At 40.5% G+C, this 20,340-nt stretch overlaps 2 protein-coding genes across 2 annotated transcripts in view; both read left to right on the top strand.

Moving 5' to 3' along the window:
• GABRG3 (gamma-aminobutyric acid type A receptor subunit gamma3) overlaps positions 1 to 20,340 on the top strand; it is a 1,294,012-nt gene that overhangs the window by 24,828 nt on the left and 1,248,844 nt on the right. The window lies entirely within an intron of this gene.
• LOC141129887 (transcription elongation factor A protein 2-like) lies at positions 8,089 to 9,129 on the top strand. Its single transcript, XM_073617928.1, is given in 2 exon segments — positions 8,089 to 8,768; positions 8,771 to 9,129. Coding segments are annotated over 2 exon segments (864 nt in total). The 5' UTR covers positions 8,089 to 8,170; the 3' UTR covers positions 9,037 to 9,129.

Here is a 20,340-nt window from a genome sequence, read left to right as displayed (position 1 = left end):
CCTGTTGTCTTGAGCTACCCTGAGTTTATGGCTTCGTTTAAAAGGGTATTTGACGTTCCCGCACCTGCTGCCAAGTGCTTCATGTCCATCAGAGTATGAGAACTGTTGCCGACTACGCCATTGAATTCCATACTCTGGCAGCAGAGGTTGCGTGGAACAATGAGGCCCTCGTGGCTGCTTTTTCTCATGGTCTCTTGGATACCATCAAGGATGAGATAGCAGCCCGAGATATACCCACTGAGCTGGAGAAGTTGATCACGTTTGCCATCCTCATTGACTCCAGACTCAGAGAAAGACTCTCTTTTAAGGAGAGCTTGCGGAAGCCTCCTGTACGTTTGTCTCCAAGCTTTGCAGTCCCACTCGTGCCTCCCTCACCTCCCATGCCTCCTGGTACCGAGTCAGTCAGTGAAGGTGAGCCCATGCACTTGGGTTTCACATGTCTCTCTGCAGTTGAGAGAGCCTTTAGGTGGAGGGAGAGATTGTGCCTTTATTGTGGCCAGGCAGGTCACTTTTTGAAGTCCTGTCCTACCCATCCAGGGAACGCCCGATGCTTGAGGTCCTGTCACAGACAGACCTTAGGCGGCATTGTTTCATCCCCAGTTATCCAGAAGGATAAGCCCCTGGTTCCAGTTACCCTTTCTTGGGCTGAGTCGTCCGTCGAGGTTCAGGCTCTTATCGACTCTGGAGCTGCAGGCCTGTTCATTGATGCTGCCTTTGTATCGAAGCACTCAATTCCGCTGCAGCTGAGTGACACTCCACTTGCCATTGAGCCTCTTGATGGGAGAACTCTACAGCCTGCCCATGTGACTCATGAGACGGTTCCGTTGTCCATGGCTGTAGGAGCTCTTCACCATGAGATAATCCAATTCCAAGTTATTTCCTCACCTAAGTTTCCGCTGGTAGTTGGTTATCCTTGGTTACAGAGGCACAACCCCTATTTTGATTGGCTTCGTGCTGAGGTTCTCTCCTGGTCACCACAATGCAGTGAGACATGCTTCCAGAAGGTAGCCAAGGTCCTGTGCACCTCTTCACTCTCCTCCCTACCGGAGGAGTACCACAATTTTAGCAATGTCTTTGACAAAGGTCAAGCTGGTAGTTTGTCTCCACACTGGTCGTATGATTGCACAATTGACCTTCAACCTGGTGCCATACCCCCTCGTGGCCAGGTTTATCCTTTGTCGATCTTGGAGGATAAGGCCATGGAGGAGTATGTTGCAGACGCACTTTCTTGAGATTTCATCCACAAATCATCGTCTCCTGCTGGTGCTCGTTTCTTCTTTGTGAAGAAGAAGAGTGGTGAACTGAGACCTTGTATTGGTTATAGGGGTCTCAATCATTTCACGATTAAGAATGCCTATCCGATTCCGTTGATTACGGAATTATTTGACCGCCTCAAGGGAGCAATGGTTTTCACAAAGCTTGATTTGAGAGGGGCATACAATCTTGTGAGGATTAAGGAGGGCAACAAGTGGAAAACTGCGTTTAATACCAGAACAGGTCATTATGAGTACCTTGTAATGCCTTTTGGCCTTTGTAACGCCCCAGCAGCTTTCCAGGAATTTATTAACGATGCCCTCCAAGATTTGTTGCAGTTATGTGTAGTGGTTTATATCGATGATATCCTAATATTTTGCAAGTCTCTGGAGAGCCACCACACGGATGTCTGTTGTGTGCTTCAGAAACTAAGAGAGAACAATCTCTATTGCAAACTGGAGAAGTGCGAGTTCCATTGTGAACAGGTTAAATTCCTGGGTTATGTAATTTCCAATGCTGGTTTTTCGATGGACCCAGAGGCAGTTCTACAGTGGCCCTAACCCGTGGGTTTACGTCCTCTGCAGCGTTTCCCGGGCTTTGCCAGCTATTATCGAAAGTTTATTCATAACTTCTCATCTCTGGTCAAGCCCCTGACTGATATTACCAGAAAGGACTGTAAACCACAGAGTTGGTCTCCGGAGTCCATTAAGGCCTTTGAGAGTCTCAAGACTGCCTTTGTTTCTGCTCCTGTGTTGGCACATCCTGATCCTACTTACCTTTTATCCTTGAGATTGATGCTTCTGAGACTGGAGTTGGCACCTTTCTTTCTCAATGTCCTACCTCTGAAAGCGCTATGCATCCTTGTGGCTACTTTTCCAAGAAATTGTCACCTGCAGAGTGCAATTACGAGATTGATGACAGAGAGCTGTTGGCGATCATTTTAACCATGAAAGAATGGAGACATCTCCTCGAAGGTACCACTGTGCTAGTTCTCATTCTTATTGACCATAAGAATCTCACATTCTTGTTTGAGGCTAAACACCTCTCTCCCAGAAAGGTGTGATGGGCTCTTTTCTTGTCAAGTTCTTGTTTCAGTTTCAACTACATTGTTTCATTCTTACCCGATACTAAGAATGTAAGGGCTGACGCCTTGTCACAACAACTTTCTTCCACTTCCAAGTTGGAGTCGGTTCTGGTTCCTGTGATTCCTCCTGATCATATTCTGGCTACGGTTCACACCAGTCTCACTTTTCCTTTGGATGACAAAATTCTATGTTCAGGTCCATGCTCCTCCTGAGAAAGCCAGTGACCGCTGCTTTGTCCCAGAGAGTCTCCGTACTGCCGTGCTCTAGACTTGCCATTCTCCCAAGGCTGCTTGCCACCCTGGGAGGAATCAATTCTTTTGGGCCATTTCCCAACAATTCTGGCCTAGTCTATGTGCTGATGTAACTGCTTTCGTAGCTGCCTGTTTTCCTTGTCTGCTCAGAGTAAGACTCCACGACACCTTCCAGTGGGCCTCCTACAACCCATACCCAATAGAGAGAGGCCCTGTACCCACCTGTCTATAAATTTCATTGTGGAGTTACCCAACTCCCAGGGCAACACAGTTATCCTTATGGTGGTTGGACCAGTTCTCAAAGATGTGTCATTGTATTCCACTTAAGAAGTTGCCCACTTCTAAGCAACTGGCTTCCATATTTACCCGGGAGACCTTTCGCTTACATGGGCTACTGAAGGTGATTGTCTCAGGACAGGGGGTAGTCAGTTTGTGTCCCGATTCTGGCGAGCCTTTTATGCACAGTTGGGAATTCAGCTTGCTTTCTCCTCTGCATATTACCCGCAGTCTAATGGGGCCGCAGAACGAGCCAATCTGTCCTTGGAGCAATTCCTACATTGCTATATTTCTGACCATCATAACAACTGGTCAGACCTATCACCATGGGCTTAGTTTGCTCACAACAGTGTCTTGAATTCTGCTTCCCCATTGTCCCCATTTATGGCGAATTATGGTTTAGAACCCTCCATGTTGCCTGAATCGTTTGTTCCGCAGAGTATTCCTGCGTTAGAGGAGCATCTCCGTGGTCTTCGTTCCACTTGGGCACAAGTCCAGGAGGCTTTGCGACATGATAATGATAAGTAAAGACTCCATGCTGACTGCAGACACCTGCTAGGGCCTTCCTACCAGGTTGGGGACAGGGTTTGGCTGTCATCTCACAACCTCCGACTTCGTGTTCCTTCACTGAAGTTTGCACCTCGATTTATTGGGCCTTTCCATATTCTTCGCTGGATTAACCCAATGGCTTACGCATTAGACCTTCCATCCAATAAGCGTATTTCAAATGTATTTCATGTCTCCTTATTAAAACCTTTAGTCTGCAACTGCTTTACCACCTCTGTGCCACGTCCTAACCCTGTACAGGTTGAGAACCATGAGGAGTATGAAGTACTGTCCATTTTTGACTCCTGTAGATACCTGGTGCCTTGGAAAGGGTATGGTCCGGAGGAACACTCCTGGGTCTCATCCTCGGACGTGCATGCCCCTGTCCTCCTCCGTGATTTCCATTGAAGTTTTCCCCTCAAGCCTGGTGGTCCTCCGAGGGGGAGGGGTCATTGAGGAGGGGGTACTGTCAGGGCTGGGCTCAGCCCTTCCTTCTCTGAGCTGGCCACTCAGCTTTCGGGCTAATTGCAAGCTCCTATCTCTCCACAGTTACTCAGCTGTTGATGATATCCTGCTCGTTAGTCCTGCCTACTTAAGCCGTCCAGTCCAGAGGATCTCTGCCTTCACCTTGGTCAACATCACAGAAACTATCTCCTGCAATCCTGTTCAAGACTTGCTTTGCTGACATCCCTTCTGGCTCCAGATCCTGCTTGCTGTTCCACTACATTGATCCCCGACTTCTGGCTTGGCTGACTATCCATTCCTGTTACTGAACCTTGGCTATGTTTTGACTATGTTTGTTCTTTTTACTTTTATTAATAAACAAGTGTGATTTAACTGTACTTCTGTCTTGGCCTGATTTCATGATTTCTGACAGAAACTAAGGGAGTGCATGTGTACATGGACTGAACACATTTTCTGTCTTTTTTTCAGTGAATTTTGACTTCTTGATTAAAATCACCTCCAGCCTGGGCTGGCACACTTTTCTGGAATATTTTGGGGAATAATTTAGGTTAGATGGGAGGGGATTGTTCTTTTGAAGTGTTTTTTGTGGACCGTGTTTAACATTTTATTACACTTTTTAGAAAAAAGCTCACAAACTATGCTATAAAACTTTTTGGATTTGTCATGTTTAATTTAGTTGGGGGCTTAAGCATTATTTATTTGTAAGAGTAAACTTTCCTATAGAATTTAGATCTGTTGTGGCTGCTACTTCCACCAGTCAATTAAGACCTGTTACAGCTGAATAAAACATCTTGTGTTACAAGCAAAACTACCTAAAATACTTTTTTTCAATTTAAAATTAATCAGATTGTGGTTCTGCTGCTGTATTTAGGCCTGGCTAAATGTAAAAAATCAATCACACATCCATAATACGTGATGCCAGAATATGGTACCACTGACACTATCCACAGGCATTATATTGTTCTATAAACACATACAGTTTTTAGACATCTTTCAAACATGTAAAAAAGGAATTTTTTTTTGCATTCCACCCCTGAAGTTGCATAAATGGGAGGATGAGGTTTGAAATAAAGTTTGCAAAAGTTGGACTTTACCACAGAAAATGGCACACAAACCAAACCCAAGCACATTCACTCATACTTATTCATGGCTACTTTTTATTTGCTTGTTGTGTTGGTCAAATGCCCAAGGATTACTAAGTGGAGGTAATCATTGTTTACCATTACTATTATTGTTGTTTGTGAATGGCATAGGTTATCATGTGAAGGCAAAGATAGATCTTTGCAAAACCATATCAACATTTTTACAGTTTGCAGTGTAAAGTTGCTCCTAGAAATAAGCAAGACCTTTTCAAAAATGTAATGCACTAATACAATTAAGATGTGAACCAAAACAGTGTTGTGTTAATATGTTTAGATTCAATTCAGGAAAATACTCCTCACAGTGACTGTTTTAAGTGTACAGGGCTGTTGATCTGTACAAAAAAGTAGAAAACTAGCCATGAATCTTCTAACCCTGTATCCAGAGATATCAATGTCGTTTCCTAACTCATACCCTTAAAATGAGCAGAGGAAGAGCAGAATTGGAAAACACATATATGGGAGTCCCCAGAGCTGCACAAGCCAAAAGCATACAGAAAAATAGAAAGATTTCCCCAGGGGGTTTTTTAGGCAGCAAAAGAATGATTATGCAGAAATCTTTTATTAGATCAAAACGTAAATGATAAATACAAATATGCAACGAATATAATTTTAAAATACAAGCCCTGGTTTTCGACACAAACAACGACATAAAACAATGCTCATGGCAAAAAACACCCCAAGGAAAACATAATTTGCCAATTAAATTTAAATAGTACTATCCACATGAATACCCCAATGCCTTTCGACCCTTTCATTTCTGGTCTTCTTCAGGGTTTTTTTTAATTCTGGGAAAATATATCAAAAAGTTCTGATTAAGACATTTAACAGTATATGAAACATTGTTTCAAACATTTTGAATTGTGCAAAAGATATCTCTCCATACACATAAAGGTATATTTACCATAGGGCAGATGTAAGAGTGAGGATGTATCGCACAAACCAGATTGCTAAAAAACGTCCTCTCCGTAAACTCCAGGCAAGTCCACAGTCCCCCAGGCTTGCAAGGGGCCACATACTTGGACCTGGAGAGGAGGACGGGGGGCAAAGCACCTGCAATGTGATATATTCAAAAATCTCACTAAGTAGTCGTCAGGTATTCTATGAGTATCAAATACAGCTTTATGATTCCAGACTGGTTGCTATTGGATCAAACATGAGATTCGTGTTAGTTTGAGTTGCCCATTTATTTTATTATGTAACATAGTTTATTCAGTTATTAAATTGATTTGTAGATTAGTTGTAGTAATATATATAATGAATTATAAATTAAAAAAAATATTTTTCTATGAGCAGAGGAAGAGCAGTTCTCAACGTGTGCTGTGACCTCTGGAAAATACTGGGCAGACACAGACTGGGGGGGATTTAAAGGAAAAAAAGCAAACTCATACTAACCAGAAAACCAAACACAGAAAAACTTTTTTCCCTCAGACAGACGAAAACTTACAGATATTTGTGTCAAGTGAATAATTCAAATCTCATCCTACTCATATACCGCATGTGTACACACCACCAATAATACAAGTAGACGTTTATGAATTGTGGGTAATGTTTCCAATCATTTTGCTTGGCAGCTCTCTATACTTGACTTCACTGAAGCCTCAAATGCAGAATCACATAATAGCATTAAAGATTAAGTGTAATATAAAGGCCTCAAAAGCCAAAGTGTATAGCAAAGCGACAAAACCTTCTTGGTGTCTAAATGGCTGTATTCTGGTCTCCTCTAGTGTCCACATCCTAGGTGGCATAAAGCATAACTACTCCTTATTCCTATATTTAGCTTGGCATAAGCACCAAGCATAAACATTTATCTTTGACCCTATGCCTACAAGCAGCTGAGGTGACATAAAAAACAAAAAAATAGACAATGCATACCGTATTTTTCGGGCTATAAAGCGCACTGGGTTATAAGGCGCAATATCAATGATCGACTGCTAACGGGTTTATTTTCATACATAATGCGCATCGGGTTATAAGGCGCATTAAATGAAACAAAACTCTGATAAGTCAAACTTTATTCAACTCTTTCACAATAACCCTCAACATTGTTCAGTTGTAACACATAAAATACAAAGCAATACACTCACTTTTTCAGTTTATTCCTCTACCACAAATCCATCAAATTCTTCATCTTCAGTGTCTGAGTTTAACAGTTGGGCAATTTCGGCATCAAGCATGCCCGGATCCCTCTCATCATTATCCGAGTCAGTCTCTTTGCTGTTACTTAGCTGTTCAGTGATGATTCCGGCCTTCCTGAAAGCTCGTATGAGACTGGAGACTGATACCTTCACCCAGGCATCCATGATCCACTGGCAGATAGTGGCATAACTCACCCGGCGTTGCCTCCCTGTCTTGGTGAATGTGTGTTCATCTTCTGTCATCCAATGCTCTCACACAGCTCACAATTTAACTTTAAACGACCTGTTGACACCAATATCTAGCAGTTCTTTGGTTAATCCACCCGGAATGATGGCAGAGCTCCGAATTAGTTTTCTTCACTTGTTGACAGTATCGGTCAGATGGGCACGCATGGAGTCACAGATCAATAGGGACGGAGATTTGTGGAAGATTTGTGGAAAAAGCCATCCGGTCTCTTGACGTAAATCTCTCTCAGCCACTCACTCATCTTCTCCTCGTCCATCCAGCCCTTTGGGTTAGCGTTGATGATGACGCCAACCGGAAACTTTTCTTTTGGCAAAGTCTTCCTCTTCAAAATGACCATGGGTGGTAGTTTCTGGCCATTAGCCTGGCAACCGAGAACTACAGTGAGGGTTGACTTCTCATTTCCTGTGGTGCGTAAAAATACCATACTGGTCCCTGTTTTCTCAACAGTACAGTTTACGGGGATATCAAACGTGAGGAGGACCTCGTCCATGTTGGTGATGTGTTCTGGCTGGATCTTCTTTTCATTGATCTTGTTTGTGCAGCAGGTGCGGAAAATGGCCAGCTTTTCTTCGTATACCTTTGGCAGTTGCTGCGAGATAGTAGTTCTTGTGCGGATGGAGAGATTATGCCTTTTCATAAAATGGAAGCACCAGAAGAAGACAGTGAAGAGTGGATGATGGGGAACTTTAAACCCGAGAGGGGCGGGGTCCAGCGGGTCGGTGCAGGGGGTATCAGGGCTTGGTACTGACAGCCCGGCGGGTGAGGAGACATGGCGGCCCCGGAGGTGGAGGAGGTGCTGCATATCGCCAGAAAACTGGACAAGATGGTGACCAAGAAGAGCATGGATGGGGCGTTGGATCTTCTCAATCAGCTGAAGAATATGTCCATGTCTCTGGACATGCTGCAGTCCACCCGGATCGGCATGTCGGTGAACGCTCTGAGGAAACAAAGCGATGAAGAAGAGGTGATCACTCTGTCCAAAACTCTTATAAAGTCCTGGAAGAAGCTGCTGGATGGCTCAGACCAGCGGGGGAAGGACAAGAATCAGAGCTCCTCCTCGAAGGATCCCAGTTTGCCTAAGAAGCCTGAATCTCCAAAAACACCGACCACCCCAAAGATGACCCGATTCCCCCCTCTTCCCATCACCTCTGACTCGGTGCGGACCAAGTGCAGAGAGATGTTAACTGCAGCCCTGCAGACTGATGGAGATCACATTGCGATTGGTTCAGATTGTGAGCTGTTGGCAGCACAGATTGAGGAGGTAGTATATGGGGAGGTGCAAAACACCGACATGAAATACAAGAACCGGATCCGAAGCCGAATCGCCAACTTGAAGGACTCAACGAATCCAGATTTAAGAAAGAACGTGCTATTACCCCGGAGCAGATTGCCAACATGAGCTGTGAGGAAATGGCAAGCAATGAGCTAAAGGAGATGAGGAAAGCCATGACTAAGGCAGCCATTCAGGAGCATCAGATGGCCAAGACAGGAGGAACGGCGACTGATCTGTTCTCCTGCGGCAAATGCAAGAAGAAAAACTGCACTTTTACCCAGGTGCAGACACGCAGTGCTGATGAACCGATGACTACATTTGTTCTGTGCAGTGAGTGCGGAAACCGCTGGAAATTTTGTTAAGAACTCTACAAGTGGCCTGTCTCATCTTCTTCCTACCTTCACCGCGCCGCATGCAAAGCCACCAATTCCACACCAAGCCTGCCATTATTGTTATATATACTTAGTATACAAGAAAAGGATTTCCCCTGAGTGGACTTTAAAGGCACTTGCTCACAAATATTTAAATGATAAGTATCTATAACAGAGTGTAAAGAGTAAACAAATTTTTTATTTCAACAAAATATAGATTAAAAACATATTGTATCATACATTCAACGGAGCATATTACATAATTAATAGCTTTTGGTGTTGATATAAAGCATAGATTATATGAAGGCTCTTTTTCTCACATCCAACGCGTTTCGGAATAAACAATGTTTTTGTGTCCTTCTTCAGGGATATAGCAGAAAAGAGCAATTCGTCTAAAATAATTATAATATATAGAAATGAGTGGGTTACCATGAAATATACATATGGATATATTCATCCAGTATATGGTTAGATAATAAATCACTCACTTATAATATGGTTCGTTGAGTTACTTTAAAACTCCAAAGTCGGAGAAGCATGGGGCATTATTGCTGGTATATTTGTTAACATTGGAACAATCGTGGTTGGTATTAAGTAAAATTACTTGGTGGTGGTCCCAATAAATGGGGCAAGGTGTCTGACCTACCCCCGTCCCTCCCGGATGTGTGCAGACCAGAGCAATATACTGAGGCTAGAGGTGAGGGAACCCCTGAAAATCAAAAGATGTAAAAGGAGTAAATATTTGGTGAACAAAGAATTAATTGTACATAGGTTTGCAAATTGGAAGTATATAGTATCTCATATAAAAAATAGTGTTTTATTCCTATATGGGTAAAGTGTGCATGGTGTATACATGGTTGCTTATATGTCAATATCTTTAGAATAAAAAGATAAATTATTGAAAATAAATGTATTATGTCAGAAAACAAGACGTAATTGAATTTAAATGGTTTGGTTACTACATATATGATTTCAGTGGGACCCTGAAGGATCAACTGAATATTTTATTCTTATATTTTTCATATATTTATAATGATCATATAGAAAAATGCATAACTACTTTCTGAATATAAATTTATATGCGACATTAAAATGATGCAACATATTTTCTATTATTGCTATAGATAATCAAGAATTATTTTGTTGTGTGAGGTTGCATTCAACCCAAGTATAGATCGGTCAGTAATATTGGTATCAGCATATGGGTAAGCAAATAGGAAGACTCCAGTTTGCTACCTTAGCTGTACAAAAATCTCATGGGTAGAAGTTATACATGTTTCAATAAATAGGCTATAGAAGCTTGATATTGGTGTTTATAATGCATAATGGTTGTAGAAGTAAATAGTCATAAGGCAGATGACAAAAGAGATTACTAAAGGGTTATTTAAATAATACTAGATAGATCATATTACATATCATGAAATAGTTTCTTTACCTGTTTGTATCAAGTTTTAAATATGCCAGCCACGCATCCCAGCATCCAGCTTGTGTAACGCCTGAGCTGGGAATGAGAGGAACTGGCTTTATATGTCAGTGAAATCACCGTCAGCTGGCGCTGATGATTGCACTCAGCTGATCTGTGTGGTTCTAAGTAGGGGAAGCCTCATAATGCCCCCTGAGAAGTGTGTGCGCGGCGCCGCCCCTACCGCGCATGCACGAGCGCACTTACGTTGGGGCACACCCATCCCACCGATGCGGAAAGCCACACTGGCGGACTGAGCTGACCTCCTTAGGTGCCGCCCAGATAGGATGTCTGGGCGGCTTTCCGTGCCGGGCAATTGCTTTGACCGATCGCACCGGGGAGAGACCTAAGGAGAGAGAACATCTAGTGTTTTAAAACAAAAAGGAGTGTCCAATGATTAACGTATATTCGGGCAAGGGAAACAGCGATGGTGGGAGATTCAAGGTTATATGTAGAGACATACATATGAGATAAACAAATACATATACGTTCTAGAGACTAGTTGACGGTGCAAAACAGTCGGATCATTCACATTATACAACCAATGGTCAACTAGTACAAATCTGTTAATCTGTACTTAGTATTATTTGAATGAAATAACCATTATCACTTATGTTATACCAGGAGATGAAGAATAATAATAAAAAAGCAACAATATCAAAACATTGAAGTGGGTTCACTTTTGCAGTGTGGTAGACAGAGTATATTTAAATCGACATAGTGGTTCTTGGCAGAATCAAATGCATGCAGAGTTATAAATTAATTACAATTATTACGATGATCGAAAATCGTACTGTATATGAGTATGCAAAATATCGTACATCTATATTTACACAACACATGACATGCATGGTCTGCAGAATCTGAATCTGATTGTTATAATACACATCAAGAATAGTGTTGTTGTATTTTATCTGTAGAACGTTTATGGATTAATTATTTAATATATAAAGATTAAACTCAGAATGCAGCTGAATATATTCTGTATTAACCCTATCTAAAGATCAGAAGGGGACATAATCCTAAGTGGAAAAGCGTAACAAAATCTCATCATTCACAATGATTGAAAGAACAAAACAACATAAATAACCATGAATGTTGGACTAATTCTCTCTATAGAAATGCTTCTCGAGATATGTGTTACTGCAGACCTGCATGTCATACATTATGCATTACTACAGCCTTGTATGTCATAAATTAACAGCAAATTTAAAAAGGTACCTTTAGATGTGTACGAATAGATATAGAACATACATTACATTTGATTTTTGTTTATACATCGTATTTATTAGTTGTTTTTCCTCAAAAGTTTGATAATGGTAGATATAGAGGAGAACAAGTAAGTCTCCCCTTATTAGTGGTCCATGGAGTTAAAGTGAAGGTATTCAAAAGGAATTCCAAAGCTTTAAAGGGGGAGCCTTATTTATTTCTCCATTCCCCCAGAGCAAAAGCCCTTGAGGAATGGTTTAAAACAGACAGCTTCATTTAGGCCTGGAGGCGAGGTAGCCTTTAATAAATAGATCCATCTTAATTCTCTCTGAAGGAGAATTTTGTTCCAGTCGCCCCCCCTAGGGCTAGGATGTATCCGATCTAATATCAGGAATTTGATCTTCGGAAAGGTTCCTCCATGTACCAATGAGACATGGCGACCTAGGGGAAGGTCAGGGTCACATGTTTGCATGGAGAGTATGTGTCTGTAGGCTCTTTTCCAAAACTCTAGCTTTGTTTTGCCTACATAAAAACAACTGCAGGTACACTGGAGCAGATGAACAACTCCAGTGGTCCTGCAGTTGGCAAAATGTTTTAGGTAGAATTTTTTGCCGTTCGGAAGAATAGGGTTCCTCTGTGTAAGCATATATCTACAGTAGCGACAGGATCCACAAGTAAAGGTACCCTTATATTTACAGTGTGTTCTCATTGATTCATTTTTAAATTAGCTGTTGACAATTCTGTCACTAATGGAGGTTACTCTTCTGAATGTGAATTGTGGTTTCTCTGGTACTAGGTGGCCCAAGGATGGGTCCAAAGTTAGCATGTGCCAATATTTTTGGACAATTTTTTTAACTTGGAAATGTTGTTGATTATATGTTGTAATGATACGTAATTGATTAGTATCTTTCTGTTTCTGAGGTTGGAAGAGTGTATTCCTGGGTTTCTGTGATACTTTTTTAAAGGCTCTTTTTAAAGTCTTGTGGGTATAGCCTCTTGCTAGTAGTCTATCTCGCAAGAGGCCTGCTTCTCTTATAAACATATCATTGTCTGTGCAATTACGCTTGATTCTGAGGTACTAGGGTATTGAGTTGATAAGGGGTTGAGGGTGAAAACTAGTAGCGTGGAGGATTGTGTTTCCTGCGGTAGTTTTTCTAAATAATTTGCTTCCTAGTTTGCCCTGTTCATTTTTGTAGATCTCTATGTCTAAGAATGTTATCTGATGTTTATCGGAAGACATAGTAAATGTCAAGTTACAGTTGTTCTTGTTCATTCTTGATAAACACTGCTCAAGCACATCCATGGGTCCATCCCAGATGACCAGAATGTCATCTATATAACGATACCATCCTATGATATGGGTGGTATATTGGGTGAAGGCTTCATCTGAGAGAAATGTTTTCTCCCACTCCCCCAGGTACAGGTTGGAGTACGATGGGGCACAACAAGTCCCCATCGCCACCCCCTGCACCTGGAGGTAGTGAGAGCCATTAAAGGTGAACACGTTGTGGGTGAGGATGTACTCGAGCAGTGCAATGATAATTCTTTGGACGTGGGATCAGTATCTGGATTTCCTTGAAGAATATGTCGGATAGCTTCTAATCCACGTTCGTGCGGAATCGAGCTATAGAGTGTTTCCACATCAATTGTTGCTAAACAAGCTTGGTCTGGTACATATACTTGGTCCAAAATTTGTAGGAGGTGACTCGTATCTCTCACATAGGATGTCAGAGAAACCACAAATGGTCTTAAGTATTCGTCCACTACTTTGCTTGCATTGTCACTAATTAAACCAATGCCTGAAATAATTGGCCTGCCTGGTGGGTCTTTGAGATTTTTATGTATTTTTGGGAGTATATAGAACGTAGGAGTTCTTGGGAAGTTGTTTCTGATAAAAGTCCAAGTGGATTTGTTAATAGTGTTGTTTAAAAAGGCCGAGTCTATTAACATATAGAACTCCTTGTTATACTTGTCTACAATAGTTGCTGGCATACGTCGGTACCAATTTGGGTTATTCAGGATTTTTTTGCAGATATTAATGTAGTGTTCGTTATTTAGGACAACTACGTTGCCGCCTTTATCCAATGATTTTATAGTGATTTTAGTATTGGCAGCTAGTGAATTTAGTGCATTTAGGTCCCTTTGTTTGTATTTTTAGTTTTTCAAGATCGTTGTTCACTAGTTTTAAGAAAGCTGCCGCATTTGGGCATGTACTGGGTGGTGGACAAAGGTCCGATTTTTTCTTTAATTTCGATAGGGTTGGAGTAGTTGAGTTGGCCCAATCCAGTTCTTCTATGGATTGCAAAATCCGGGGAAGGTCTATTGAATCAATTAGGTCAGACGTATCACTCTCTTCAAGGAGAGTGATTAGTTGGTCCAAAGCTTGGTTTTCTTAAGGAGTATAGTTTGTTCTCGTGTTTTGTTTCTGATAGAGTTTTTTGAGAATTACTTTTCGAATGAATAATTGGAGGTCTTTGTAGAGTTCAAATTTGTCTACATTGTGATTAGGACAGAAGTTTAGTCCTTTTTTAAGGACTGAGAGTTCATCTCTCGATAAAGGGTGTGAGGATAAATTGATTATGCTAAGATCTGTGTCTGAATGTGATGTGGTGTCTTGATGAACGTTTAAAGTGTTAGTTGAGTATAGGTGTTGAGGTTGGGTGGGGCTGGTTTGATTCCAGCTAACACTTGGTCTAAAAAAGATACATCATTACGTGTCAAATCTTGCGTGGTATGCGTGTCTTGACTAGTGAGTGATGTGCTTTCTTGTGATATACATTGGGTCGTAGAAGAATTGGTGAGTTTATCAGAAAGTGCAGAACTGGGGTGTAGAGATTTGGATGTCTTATCTGAGATTTGTTTTTTAGATTTGTGGTCTGTTGTGGAGTCGTTTTGGAGTTGACGTTTAGTCCCTACTGTAGGTTTTGGTTTTGAGCTCATAGGAGGCATGTTATGAGATGAGGATCTAATAGAATTGGAATTTGATATCATATTAGTATTTCTAATGGTGGATTTGTTTTGATTCCACCTGTATGCTTTCCCGACCTCGAATGCATTTTTATCGCTAAGAAATCTTTGGCCTTTTTTAGTGAGAATGTCTTTATTAAAGGATTCTAGATGGATCTTTAGTTTTTTCTCCCTATTAATAGCTGATTTATGTGTCTTGAATTGTTGTAGGCATTCACATATTTTAACAATTTCTATGTCTAGCGTTTTGGTTTTCTTAGTATATTCTTCGATTAGTGCTTCCATGAGACTTCGTGAGCATGTTTTAGGTATATTTTCTCACGTAAATTTGAAGTTCACATCCAAGTCTTCCATGGTCGGGAAGATCTGGACACGAAGTCCCAGTGGGTTGATATTACTTTTGATATAATCTTGGAATGATTTTACATGCCAGAAAAGAAGAGATTTTTTCTCCAGATTTTTGAACAATCTGAAGAACAAAGAATACTTATATATATATATATATATATATATATATTATATACTTATATATATATATATATTATATATACTTATGTATAGAACTATATAATAATAATATAACTACTATACTATACTATACTATAATAATAATATAACTATAACTATAATATAACTATGTATAGAACTATATATATATATATTATATATACTTATGTATAGAACTATATATATATATATATATATATATATATATATATATATATATATATATATCTTCTTTTTTTTTTTTTTTTTCTTCTTTTTTCTTACTGGTTTTTCCATTGGTGGAGAAAACATGTGATTATTTTGAAGGGCTTGATTTGCTGTTTGCATTCCATGAAGAGGACCTGTGGTAAACTGGTAAAGTTGACATTTATCTCGAAAAAAAAAAAAAAAATGGAAGCACCAAGAAGGACCTCCGCGAAAATTGTTGATCTCCATGTCGCGTGCTATCGCTGTTGCTTTGAGTCGAATAGAGATATCGGAGACGCTTCTACCTGCGGTTCTCTGTTCAATAACCCACTGTTCAATTTTGTCCTCCAACTGTGGCCATCTCGCTTTGTTCCCTCGGAAACTCAGTTTGGTCTTCTTTACCTGGCGCAGGGCGTCTTCTTGCTTCCTCCACTTCCGTACCATTGATTCATTAATGTTAAATTCTCTCGCAGCTGCTCTATTTCCATGTTGTACTGTGTGACTGATAGCATTGAGTTTGAAATCTGCTTCGTAAGCATGTCTCTTAACAGGAGCCATTTTTGGGGCAGCGGGAATGCACACAACTTAATGTTGAAGCACAGATCGTATCATCAGCGAGGCTCCTGACTACAATGGCCGTAATGCTCAATCCATCAAGCAGTGCAGCTTCGTAGCTTACCAAGGCCGTGCTAAAACATTTTGACAGATTTTTGAGCGCCGTGTACCACATAAAATCGGTTCTAGGTCAGAAAGCACAACCAGAATTAATTCATACATTAGACGCACCACATTTTAAGGCGCACTGTCGATTTTTGAGAAAATTAAAGGATTTTAAGTGCGCCTTAAGGTCCGAAAAATATGGTACTTTTGGCTGGAGAAGTTAGGGGTTGCAGCTAGGGAGTAGAATTCTGAGTTCATGTTTAGAATGCCTTCATCCTTTAAGCATATCTGTGACTAGGATAGACCTTTTAAATCCTCCACTAAAATGTATAGCAGCAACTTCTAGGGGGCCACCACATTTACTTTTTCTCCAGAGAACACTAAGGGCTTGCAAATATCTCATTCAGTAAAGGGAAAAAGCAATATGCAAGAATGGTAAAGCTGGTCCAACTTTTGACTTTCTATCCTGAAAATTAGATATGCATAAAAGAGCAACCAAGGTTACGTTATCTTGGGAAATTCTAGTGGAAAATATACCCTTGTGTCTGCACCTGGAAATATGTGTTATACATTATCATCAGCAGATTATAAAGTTCACCTTAAAAGCAGATATGCTTTAAGTGATCTAAATAAATTGAGATGTTGCTGTGATAAATATAAAAAGGATTGGGGTTAAATCAAAGTTTCTCTGCTAGTACTAGATGTGCGAGTAATGTCAGATTGAAAGAGATTAGAATAGGCCATACATACAATATATCTCGACTAAAAATAGAAGTTCCAATAAAAATTTATTAAGATTCAAAATTGTTAAGTCTGACTTATGGATAGCAGGTATCCTCTTGTTGTGCTATATTCAATTATTTTTTCTTCTTCTTTTTTTTTTTTTTACTATTTTAAAATGCTTTGATAGAACTGTGTGTTGCTTCTGCTAAGATACCTGGAACTTCAGGCATTCAGACTAGTATTCTTACAGAAAGAGGGCTGACAAGCATTCTGTCCTCCCCTATACTGTATATTCATACCAGCCCATTGTTCATCCGCATTGGGCCAAATTGCATCTTTTCTCATGGGAGAAGAGTCAGATACCTATCCGCAGTTGGTGTTTTGAGAGCATCAAAACCCCTGTCCAATGTCAAAGAATATTTAGTCTATTGTCAACATAATGGGGGGCCGGCATACTGATAGCCCTGTTGCTATTGAGACATTTACCTGGTTTGCCAAGCTGGTATCTTTAAGAAAGATCTACTGTTTTCTTTAAAAAAGAATTTACAAAAAAAATAAGAATTATTATACATTTTTATCGGTTCAGATTTTCCTCCTGAAAAATTGAAACTCATAGACCTTAGATGACTGATATAATTGTGGGTACACAATTCAGCCCTTGTCTCAAAGAAGATTTGAATGGATAGTATAGATTGTTTACTGTTAGTAGTTATGGTTTTCCCTAGAAGTGTTTGCCATCTCCATCTCACCTGATGAAAAATAATCATGTTCGAGGATACTTTTATTGTTTAACACTGTTTGACAATTAAATATTTTATCCAGACCACAGGGTCAGTTTGAATAAGTTTAGTGTGAATATTTCTCAAGCCCCAACCATAGGGTTTATCACTATATCTATCTATATTTAATCACTATATCAAATGCATAATGCTTTTTAAAAATGTCCATTATTTAATGATTTTTCTTATACACAACATTGCATGTTAATGTATTACTGAATGTTTAAAAATCTTTTATTCCCCTTTGACAGCTAGAAATTGCCAAGTCTAAATGCATAAGCTGTATCTTTTAACATGGAAAACTGTTTGCCTTTATAATAAATACATTTTGAATGAAATAGTCACCCTAGTATTAAAAGCACCTGGGTAAAATAAAAAAAGCACTGTATTACTGTGTAATATGAATGTTAATTCTGAAATGCAATAGACCAACTATATCTAACAGAAAAAAATCCGTCAGGACCAAAGTCAAGTGTAAAAGTACCCTAGCTTTTTAAGTGATATTAATAACACCCAGTTAAAGATACCCACCTTTGCCTCTGCTGCAGAATGTTTCTGTTCTGATTTTACATCCTTTTCCAGTTGTCTTAATGCCTTGTACACTATTTAACCTTCCAGTGTATTCATCCTACTGTTAAAATGATTCTAAAGGTTTGTTTTTTCTTTTTTCTTAAAGCGGGGTTCCACCCAAATTTTGAACAATATCTGTATGTATTCTCTTCCTTGCCTAGATGCTGACATGCCGTTTAAAAAAATTTAAATCGCAGTAATTACCTTTTATTTTTCTATTCTTCTTTGCACTTCCTGGTTCTCCTCCCGTGGGAGTAGGCGTGTTTCTAGCCTCTTCCAGACTCCGCACAGTCTCCTGGGAGCTAGTCTCAGGCTTCCCAGGATGCCACTGAGCATGTGCGGGAACGAGCGGTGAATGCTGGGAGCACAGCATTCACCGCATCCAGGAAATAAATGCTTGTGGGCTTCAAATGCCCAAAATGAAGATGGAAACCGCCTGCAGTGAAGTTATTCTTTCCGACGAAATCTGACACAGGCGGACATATTACACACAATATGTGAGTATGTAATGCTGAGAAGAAAAGTTTGTGAATGAACTAAAAAAAAAAAAAAACGATAGATAGGTGGACCCCCGCTTTAAATAACAAACGTGTTATACTTACCTGCTCTGTGCAGTGGTTTTACACAGAGCAGCCCAGATCCTCCTCTTCTCGGGTCCTCTAGCCCCTTCATGCAGAGTGCCCTCATAGCAAGCAGGTTGCTATGGGGGCACGCGAGCAGGCTCACTCCAGAGTGGCTGCTCTGTGTGTTCATTCACACATGGACAACAGCTCAGCCTCAACCCCGCTCTCTCCTCATTGACTCACTGCCTTTGATTGACAGTAGTGGAAGCCAATGGCTACTGCTGCTGTCTCAGCCAATGAGGAGGGAGGGACCCAGGTGCGCAGAGGCTCTCATGCACATCACTGGATCAAGATAGGGTTTAGGTAAGTTTTAGGGGGGGCTGGGGGCACTGCTGTACACAGAAGGTTTTTTATCTTCATGCATAAAATGCATGAAGGTAAAAAGCCTTGATCCTTTACAACCACTTTAACCAACAGCTGTCATTACCTATACCTGTCACCATTCACCAAGGTTAAATTTCTCTACCTCTTTGTGAATTTTTGTTTAACAAGGATCAAACTCTGAGTTTTTCCCAGGTTTAGGTGTCTACATTTCATCCTTACATCCTGTAAGAATTCTACTAATAACTTTGACAATGTTTGTGGACATCATTTTGACATTACACTCTTTTGTGGACCATTTTGGACTTGCTCGACCTGGTACATTTATTAATAACTTTGTAATAACTAATTTCCCTGTCATGTGTGCCTTTTTTGTATTGTTGTGCATATTAAATATTTACATTTATATATTCCAAAAGATAAAACTTATCACTGAGTGTTTACCTTTCAAGTCTTGTATGTACCTCATGTTTTGCTGAACACCTGGACCCATTTTCTTTTGGATATGTGTATATATATTGTTATACAGCCCTCTGGCAGGTGATGTGGGCTCACCTAAGACACACCAGCCAATTTTAATCAGAGCTCCTGGTAGGGCAGATGGATTTTGCTGCATGATGATACCAGGTTGTGGCCCTCAGGATTGCTGTACCAAGGGGTGAGCAAAGAGGGGAAGGCTATGATGTGGAGACAGTACACTAAAGCTTAGGCACAGATTAGTCATATCCAGGCAGAAGCTGTGGGCAGGCCACAGGCAAGAGACTGGTTAGGTCCAGGTAAAGATCCTGGGCAAGCATTAAAGTGGATGTAAACCCTCACATATACCCAGTAAAGTGAACAGCCTCAGATGATACACAGGGATGAAACAAATCTCCCTACATAAGTTTTACCTGTACTGTATATCTGCTGTCTTCATCTTTATATATCCTTTAGAAAGTGCTCTTTGTGTTAAAGTTTTTCTCTTTCTGGTTACCCCTGGGAGATAATTATTGGCATACAGCCAAGACAGCTGATTGGAGGAAAGGCATACACCCCCTCTCCTCATAGACAAAGGAAGAAAGGAATGTGCATAGCTCTGCTCTTAGATGGCAATCTGACTGCTAATCTATTTATAGCAACCTCGCCTATCTCCCACCTCGGCGAACGTGTGAGAAGTTATCAGGCTGATAATAGAGCTACTGAGCAAGAGACAGCTACGGGGCACAGTGCTATAACTACTTCCAGCCCAAGGTGCGTAATAGGACGTCCTTGAATTTGAGTGGGGATATCTGAATGATGCCTGTAGCTA

Source organism: Aquarana catesbeiana, linkage group LG02, assembly GCF_042186555.1.
Source record: "Aquarana catesbeiana isolate 2022-GZ linkage group LG02, ASM4218655v1, whole genome shotgun sequence".
Classification (NCBI taxonomy): domain Eukaryota; kingdom Metazoa; phylum Chordata; class Amphibia; order Anura; family Ranidae; genus Aquarana; species Aquarana catesbeiana.
Note: the sequence above shows the minus strand (reverse complement) of the source record. Positions and strands in the feature narration are given on the sequence as shown.